General features: G+C 33.9%; 1 protein-coding gene and 1 long non-coding RNA gene across 2 annotated transcripts in view; both read left to right on the top strand.

The window, feature by feature from the left end:
• LOC106464200 (putative RNA-binding protein Luc7-like 1) overlaps nucleotides 1-2,946 on the top strand; it is a 23,536-nt gene extending 20,590 nt beyond the window's left edge. The window contains exons 5-6 of the mRNA XM_022391901.1: nucleotides 1,903-2,046; nucleotides 2,746-2,946. Of these exons, the coding sequence (XP_022247609.1) occupies nucleotides 1,903-2,046; nucleotides 2,746-2,931 (330 nt within the window). The 3' untranslated portion in view covers nucleotides 2,932-2,946. The remainder of the gene's footprint in view (nucleotides 1-1,902; nucleotides 2,047-2,745) is intronic.
• Nucleotides 2,947-4,639: 1,693 nt separating this feature from the next.
• LOC111086962 lies at nucleotides 4,640-6,165 on the top strand. Its single transcript, XR_002611670.1, has 2 exons — nucleotides 4,640-4,839; nucleotides 5,746-6,165. It is a non-coding gene; the product is annotated as an uncharacterized LOC111086962 (long non-coding RNA).
• Nucleotides 6,166-9,256: the final 3,091 nt, after the last annotated feature.

Here is a 9,256-nt window from a genome sequence, read left to right as displayed (position 1 = left end):
AAAAAAAAAAAAAAACATGATTGCACACATACATAAATATAGCCATTGAAATCATGTTACGACTGACGTATATTTAGTTGTGATGTTTGACAGTAGTTGAATTGAATAAAATGTTGAAACTATTACAATATCTTTTCAAGTATTTGTATAACATGTTTCAGGCCAGCAAGATGTAACACAAGATGGTCAAATTGTTCATTCTAAGTGCATGACTGAGGCTCTCCCAATAAGAGAGAAATGTGCAAAAATATTGGAGCTGGCAATATCAAAAAGTTGTTCAATTTTGAAGATTGAATATATAAATAAAATGTCATAATAGTTACAGTAGGTTACTACCTGTAAAGAGGTCCTCGAGTGGGTCAAATAGCAAGTTCGTCTTGATGCAGTCCCTCCAGCTTACTTCTACACGACAAGATATAAATAGAGATTACAATGAGACAATCGTCTTGTGAAAAAGAAGACAACTAGAACAGAAAATAAACTTAGTAATGATTCAATTTAATTTTATAGACTCCTATCACAAATATGGGAAATAGCAGGCTTTTGTACATGCCAGTTTGTGACATCAGCCATAGTTTGGCAAAGTGGCAAGTTTCTAGTGCTAACGCAGGTACCAGTAGTAACGTCCCATATTTAGTAAACACTGTGTGAGAAGTAAATTATAGGCTACACAAAATAAGCAAAGGTGAGAATCATTTCAAAGAAGTGTAATGGAGGGTAAGCAAATTCAGGTGGGACTAACTGGAGATAATTGTTTTATCAAAAATTAGCAACGAAGACATGAAAACAACTTGTAAAATTTGTTACAACTGATCAAAGCATTATGGTCATGGTGCAATGATGTTATTAAGTATGAAAAGTGAGACAAGAAAGAGCCTTAGCAAAATGTATAGCTTTCATTGTATATTTCAACAGAAGAGTAGACCTACCAGTGCTCACCTGAAAAAAAAACTTGAATTTGTTTAAACAGGTGTTTGAACTGAGTATCAGGTGTGGAATTATTTTGTAAACATTTAACCATCTCGCCCCAAGTATAAAGACACTATACGAGTACAAAAAAGATCAGTGGTCGGTCAAATTGACCGAGCCTGGAGAGAGTTAAACTGTATGCAATTTATATAATCTCATTGGCTAGTTAAACTAAAACTAACCAAAAGGTCACGTGGTCGGTCAAATTGACCGAGCCTGGAGAGTGTTAAACTGTATGCAATTTATATAATCTCATTGACTAGTTAAACTAAAATTAATTAGAGCTAAATTAGCCATACAAGTTAACTGGAGTAACAAACCATTCAGATCACACTTGAAAATGTTTTTATTTTTAATTATTTAATGAAATCGTTCCTCACATATTGGTTACAATACAAGAAAAAAAAATACAATAATTTTTATTAAAATACATGATGTCTTTCTATCATAGTGGTGAAATTAAAAGGCTTCATGATAAGGGTGTGAAATTGAGACTTACTAAAGATAGCTCTTTCATTTGGTTCAAACTAAGTCAGTTTTGTGATTAATTAAAACTGAATATAAAATGAGTTAATCTATGGAGCTGAAGTACATTTCAAACTACTATATAAATATCTACATACTAAAAAAAATTAAAGATATTGCTCATGGAGAAGAAGAAGAAGGGTTCTTAAGAAATTAATATTGGAAAAACAAGTATTAACTAAGTAACATATAATTATAAATAATGTTTTTAGAGATTGATACTAATTAAATTAAAGTGATAGTTACAGTTAAAATTTCATGTATGATACTGTTGGATATATAATTATATCTTTGTTGATCAAAAGACTTTGCCACTGGACTTAAAGTACCAGAAAGGACGTCGCATTAGGGTTACGTGTTAAGTACATTTGTTCTTATGATAATTGGTGCTCATTTCTGTTCCTCTAGTTAAACAGAGTACATGATTTAGCTGAACAGATTGGGAAAAAGCTAGCAGAAGCAGAGAAACTAGGAGCACAAGGAAACGTGGAGGAGTCATTCAAGTTACTAGAAGAGGTTGAAGAAATACGTAAAAAGAAAGCCCAAGCTGAGGTAGGATTAAGGTTTTTTTAAATGTCACTGTTACGTTAAGTAAAGTAGGTCTTAGATATGAGACTTGTATTGATATAGGGAGTGTTAAGTGTCGTAAGTCTCTCGGCCCGGGAAGGCCAGGTGGTTAGGGTGCTTCACTCGCAAATTGTGGGTCGCGGGTTCGAACCCCCCGTCCCACCAAACATGCTCGCCCTTTCTTGTTGTGATGTTGTTCCTTGTTTGTAATCAGTACAGCCAGTTCTTTGTTACATTTTGAGTGTTATAAAAATATTTGTTTTGGACATAGTTTCATTCTGACTGCTGCTTTCTGCAACTAGTGTGTGTGTGTGATGCCATGATAGGTTAACTCAGATTAAATTATTTTGAGACATAACTAAAATCTGCCAGTCTGACCTGTTTCAATCTTGTAGTGTTTTAGGTGACCATATATAAGAAAAGCCTGACTATTTCTGTTCTGCCAGTCTGACCTGTTTCAGTCTTGTAGTGTTTTAGATGTTTATATATATATAAGAAAAGCCTGACTATTTCTCTGTGTTAGTGTGAATTTCTTCCAGCAGGTATTCAAAGCTGGTGAAACACGAGTGTCAAAGTCAATATATATGCTACCATGATTTCTTTAGAGTTTGTTTTATAACTGTGTGTATATGGCTCTGAATAGATTCACAAAACTATTCCACTCTCTATGTCACTAATATTTAGCAAGACTATACCAATTCCATGCCAGCATCGAGCTACCAGCAGCAGAAGCTACGCGTGTGTGAGGTTTGTTCAGCTTACTTGGGGCTACACGATAACGACAGACGGTTAGCAGACCACTTCGGCGGAAAGTTACATTTGGGATTTATAACCATCAGGGAGAAATTGGATGAACTGAAGGTGAGATGAAATCTTTACAATGTATAAAATTTTAAAGCAGTTGTTAAGAATTGTATCATATGTATTATTAAAAAATCAATCTTTATAGATAAGCTTTAAAGAGTTCAGGACAAAAAAAATTATTCTAATTGGCTTAATGATCTTGAAATTATTCAAATATATAATCCCTACATACTTGTTTTTATCTGTGTATGAACAGAAATACTTTGTTAACAAAGCTTCAAAGATTCATCCCAAAATTGTTGTTCTAAATTAAAATTGACAAATCTTAAATAGCATCATGCTATAAAGATTTATTGTAAAGTGAGATACATTTGTACAACTGTTAGCAATTAGTGTATGGTAAATATATAATTCCTGTTAAATGAAACACGTGTAGAGTCAATGTGCTTTTGCTTCTCTAAAAGTAAATATCAACAAAATTATTGCAGATGAAACGGAGTTGATTTGGTTTCTCAACATCTGAAGTCTCTCAAAGCCTTTGGATATTGAAGACTGGTTAACTTCAGAAGTAGCATATATGTTTGAGTTTTAACTAATGTTTGTTAATAATGGCTGGAGATCGGCTTGAATGGGTAATGAAGAAAAACTTTAATATAAGTTTAATATATATATATCCTTAATATAAGGATGGCTTTATATAGACTTTGCTGTCTGAAGTTTCTTCTGTCACATGCAGTGGGCCTCGGTAGGGCTAGGATGGCTTTATATAGACTTTGCTCTGTCAGAAGTTTCTTCTGTCACATGCAGGGGGCCTCGGTAGGGCTAGGATGGCTTTATATAGACTTTGCTCTGTCAGAAGTTTCTTCTGTCACATGCAGGGGCCTCGGTAGGGCTAGGATGGCTTTATATAGACTTTGCTCTGTCAGAAGTTTCTTCTGTCACATGCAGGGGCCTCGGTAGGGCTAGGATGGCTTTATATAGACTTTGCTCTGTCAGAAAGGCTGCAAGAGTTGAAAAGATTAATAACTACTTATATATATTTGTAGTGTTAGAATTGGGTACAAACAACTCAGTGTCCCACCATCTAGATTCCTAGGTACAAATAACTTAATCTGTAACCTGAACTTTTACATTATGGGACTTAGCTACGGCTTCTCTCACGCTCTTTGTCACGATCTTCTCGTTCCTTGGCAATTTCTTTTTCTTGTCCATGATGTTTTGTCCTTCTGTCTTCGATAGTTTTCTGTAGAAAAAGTATTATTTTTGGTGAAGAACACCCCGTTATCATTCCACATCTTTAACAAAACTAATCAAACATCTTCATATAAAAACACACAAAAAGCTAAAGCTAATCAAACATCTTCATATAAAAACACACAAAAAGCTAAAGCTAATCAAACATCTTCATATGAAAACACATAAAAAGCTAAAGCTTATCAAACATCTACTTTAAATAAATTCTTTACCTTTGTTTGCGACGACGACCACTTCCATTACTTCGACTTGGGCTCGGAGAATTACTTTTTCTTTAGCTTTTTGTGTGTTTTTATATGAAGATGTTTGATTAGCTTTAGCTTTTTGTGTGTTTTTATATGAAGATGTTTGATTAGCTTTAGCTTTTTGTGTGTTTTTATGTGAACATGTGGTTTGCAGGTAAGTTTTGCCAATTGAATCGAGCAATTGGGATGTCTTTTTTTTTCCCCCTCTATTTTTCATAGTTATCATAACTATTTTTGTATTATTACTGATAGAACAAGAAATTATTTTGGTAATTATCTCCGTGTTATTACTTTCCAGGTCTAGATCTGGCTCTCGAGAAAGACGGCGTCGTAGGTCACGTTCGCCATTGGACTCTCGGCGCAGGTCTCGCTCTAGATCACGCTCTAGACATTCCAGTTCTCGTGATAGACGTTCCTCACGGGAGAGGAAAGACCGCGAAAAGGGACGTTCAAGTGAAAAGGAGAGATTAAAAAGGTATCCAAACATTTTTGATATTCTTTCTTTGATAATGAAAGATATGTTTCATGTTCTATCGGCTCACATCTTGCATTAAGTAAAACATATCTCTTCATAATCTAAAATTATTTGTATAACTAATAGTATATTAATTAAAATGAATTTAAAGCTGTAATACTTTATTCTCCTTTCTAAATAACCGTGTAAAATTAGTTATCTCGTAAAGCCAGATTTTGTACTCTTCTGCTGAGCTTGTAAGGTTTTTGTCCTTTCACACCTTTGCTTATAAACATATGATTTATTTGAACTACGACAAAACTAACTAACCAACGAGTCTTCATAAGTAGAAACTAATAGATTGGATAATCTATACCAGTGGTTTCCAGACTCTTGGTAAAATTCCCAAAAAAAGTTCGGAATAAAGGTCTTAAGCGGCTTTTATTCATTGGATATTGAAAACAATGTAAATCAGTCGGTGCTTTCAACAGCCGAGACATGTTGTGGACTGGTACAAATAAATTCAATAAAGAATTGATTAGTTGAAAATTAGGGATGGTTAGCACAAATTTTCAAAACAAATTATTGGAGTGTTCTGTGAGGAAACTTGGATGATATGCAGATATTCGTGATGGGCATAGCAAAGATAGCCCATTGTGTAACTTTGTGCTTAACAACAAACAAACTGAAATTAGAGAAGGAGAGAGCAGTTTATTTCTGTAACCAGTGAAATTTTCGGATATTTTAATACATTTAGTTTTATGATGCTCTCCATCTTTTATAGTTTCTCAAGTGAAGTTAATATACTTTTTGTACAAACTTGGATTACTTTTTGTCAGACTATAGAATTTACTGATTCTGTGCTAATATTATATTAAATTCCAAATAATTGTATATTTAGAGTTGGATATTTTTTATTTTTTTTAGAAGCAAGTCCAAAGACAAGGAGACTAAGAACAGTGGATCAGATGATGAGAAAAGAACATGTAAAAGAGATAAACAGTCTGAAGAAGAGAATAATTTGGATAATAAAATAGACAAATGATAGTACATATGAGCAGTTCTCAAGCATTAGTTATGTGTTTTTTTTTTGTTTTACTTTTACATATACAGCTGTATTCATTGTATTCTTTATTTTAAAACAGATCATTAAAAAAAAAGAACTATATTGTAAGTGGTTAAGATTACTTGAAGGGCTTTCTAATACTCTGAAGAAACAGTTCTCTCCCAACTCTTGTGGACTTCATTACATTTTTGGCATGGGCTTTAAACTGAAAAATATGTTTATTGTAAGGATTGTATAGACTATGTGTTTGTGAGTCATAATAAACTGGATTAATTACATTATTTTCTTTTTTTTTTGTTTCGCCTTTAAGAATTGGTAGAACTGTGTTTTACTGGCTTATTAGTTTCATTTCTCGTCATTTTCATCAAAAGTTACTGTGACTTCCAGATGAAGCAGTAAATAGCGTCTTACAGATAGATATCCGTACACGTGTGTGTGTGTGTGGACTGTTAATTGAATATGTAAAGTATATTAATGGCGTTGCTTTTGCTACAATATTACCCACAAAAATGTGATTTTATCTTTTATTAAATCATACTATTATAGTTTTCAAGTCGTCGTCATTCCCATGTTTTATTTAGCTAGTTAAAATAATTCACGCATGTAAATAACCGTCATGTATCAAGTATAACGCTGTAGCCTGCCAGCAAGGGTAAAAATTAATAAAAATATGAAGATTGATCCTACGAGTTTTTGGACACGATTTAAAAGAGGATTAGTAACCCAAAAGAACATACTTATTTTCATATTCTGTTCTGTGCTTTTGTTCTTTATAATTTATTTTTACAAATAAAGCTTTTTATCTCAAAGAAATGGAACTTTATTTTTAAAGCATGAAATGAAATACCTGGATTAAAAAAAATCTTGGGAGTAGTCGGCTCAATGAAACTGTGACAATAGAAAAAATACATTAAAATGTGATATATATATAGGTAACGTTTTAACTGATGTTAACAAGACTTCTGGTGTTGAAAATAATGTGGAATTATTCCTGTGGGTAGGATACAAATAATTTAATAATTTGAAAAACTGTTACCTATATAAAAAAAGGTTATTTCTAAAGAACACACTGTTTTTATTGGAAATCCAGTTTTTGTTAAAATTATGAACTGGGGACTTTCAAAAACAATAAATCTAGTTTAGCAAAAACTAAGAAAAAGTCTGGACATGAAATATCACACATAATTAAAAAATATATGGAATGATATAAATAATCAATGACAGCATGATCAATTATTTTAAGTTGTTTCTAGCCCCCCACCCCACTAATGGCTTGATGGTGAGCTTGGGAGCTCAATCTCTGATGTAGACAGTTTAGGACTTTTTTATGTAATTGTTATTTTTTATTCTGATGCCTCAACATATGATCCAGTTTATTTAGTATCAGTAATATTCATGTAACTCTTTGACATTAAAATTGTGTTAATTTAAACGTTGTTGTCTAATGTGATACTTTAAAAGTTTTCTTTGATAGTAAAACATTCAAAATCTCTTAAACTAACAACAATATTGTGGCTTTGATGAAATATAACTGGAAATGGCTGTTAGTTTAGAAATGTTTCAAGTATTTAAGTTCAAAGTTTCTGATTGATACACTGCTCTTATTATCTGTTGTGCTTTTCTGGTGAAGAAGATAAAAAAAATGTACATGGCCATATAAGAATGACAAATTTTATATTTAAAGACTTAATTTCTAGTGTCTTGTGATCTGCTCTGAAATACATGATTGTATACTCCATTATGGCTCAGCAGTAAGACGAGGCTTAAAATGCTAAAAATCTGGTTTTGACAGAGCACAGATAGCCCATCATGTAACTTAGTGTTTAACAAGAAACTATGACTCCACAAATGTTGCAGAAATCGTAGCTCGGTCAATGATCACCTTGGAAACAAATACAAGTCGTACAACAATGGCCTGGCGATTAGGGCACTTGACTCGCAATCTGGGGACCACGGGTTTAAATCTCAGTTGCTGAACATTCTCACCCTTTCAGTCGAGGTGCATTACATTGTGATTGTCAATCCCACTATTCATTGATAAAAGAGTAGCCCAAGAGCAGGTGGTGGGTGGTGTTCACTAGCTGCCTTCTTTCTAACTTCACTGCACAGGTACCATCGACTAGTTTTGTGTGAAATTCAAAACCAACCAACATTCAGCACTGTGACATGCTTGAAGTGAGTCGATGAGCTGCTCCGGTCATTCCTCAGTAAATAAACCAATCGTGCAATCCAGCATTTTCACAGATCATATGATACGTATTCTCAACCCAGGAGTGTGTACCAACTAGTCCACTTACTCAATACCTCTATTGTCAATCCCACTATTCGTTGGTAAAAAGAGTTGGCGGTGGGTGGTGATGACTAGCTGCATTCCCTCTAGTCTTACACTGCTAAATTAGGGACGGCTAGCACAGATAGCCCTCGTGTAGCTTTGCGCGAAATTCAAAACAAACAAACTGACGGTACAGTGAAACCCAAAGATGCTGTGTTGAATCAGATGCACGATGCATTAGAAGATGATTTCCATAGCGATTCTAAAATTAAAAATGCCATTTTTCCAATGAAGAGCAAATATAAGAAGGATGGTATAATTCCCAATATGGTACCACCCTAGTATACACCATTTTATTTTATTAGTTTATTTTCCACTGACTCTCTCAGAACAGTCTCTTTCTCCTAATCAGCTGAGAAAAAAATTATACAATTCACTACTTTCGTCATCAGAGTCAACCTACTCGTCCACCTCTTGACTACTAGAGTAACCAGTTCTCTGTAGGTTTGTCAGTGACGTGGTGTTTAAGTTTGATGCATCTGTGTCGTGCAGCTGCTGTAACTCACACTTTACTTCACTAAGCTATCTACAGATAAGACGTGAACCATACCAGCAAGCATATACCGAAAATATACCTGGTCATCATTGTTCTTCCATTGTTGTTTGGTAGTAATATCTCTTTTGACGCATGGCTGATTTACCTATTTGTTCATAAATAAATTATTGTATATTAACAAATGTAGAATGCAGCCATTCCACATAATCCACTGAGAGTTGTACTTTTCATCTGAACATTATGAGGTTTAAAGAACAACCACTTTACTATTGCTCATGTTTGCATCATGACATATAGCATGTCTCATCGTAATCAACTTGGCCAGGGTTAACAAACTTAGCACGCACAGTGTGATACCCATTCGTTAGCTAACATGTCTGTGATGCACTTGCACTAACAAGTCATCCAACAAATAAGCTGCAGCCCATTTGGGCGAAGTAGTTGATAATGGTAAACAGTACCAATTACCTTTCTAAGTTTTGAGTAGAAGACCAGCAGTATCTAGAAGAATTCTCTCAATAAGAGAATCTACACCTCTCTGAAG

The sequence above is a fragment of the Limulus polyphemus genome, unplaced genomic scaffold (genome assembly GCF_000517525.1).
Source record: "Limulus polyphemus unplaced genomic scaffold, Limulus_polyphemus-2.1.2 Scaffold1586, whole genome shotgun sequence".
Lineage (NCBI taxonomy): Eukaryota > Metazoa > Arthropoda > Merostomata > Xiphosura > Limulidae > Limulus > Limulus polyphemus.
The sequence above is the reverse complement of the archived record's forward strand: the minus strand, read 5'-3'. Positions and strand labels throughout refer to the sequence as shown.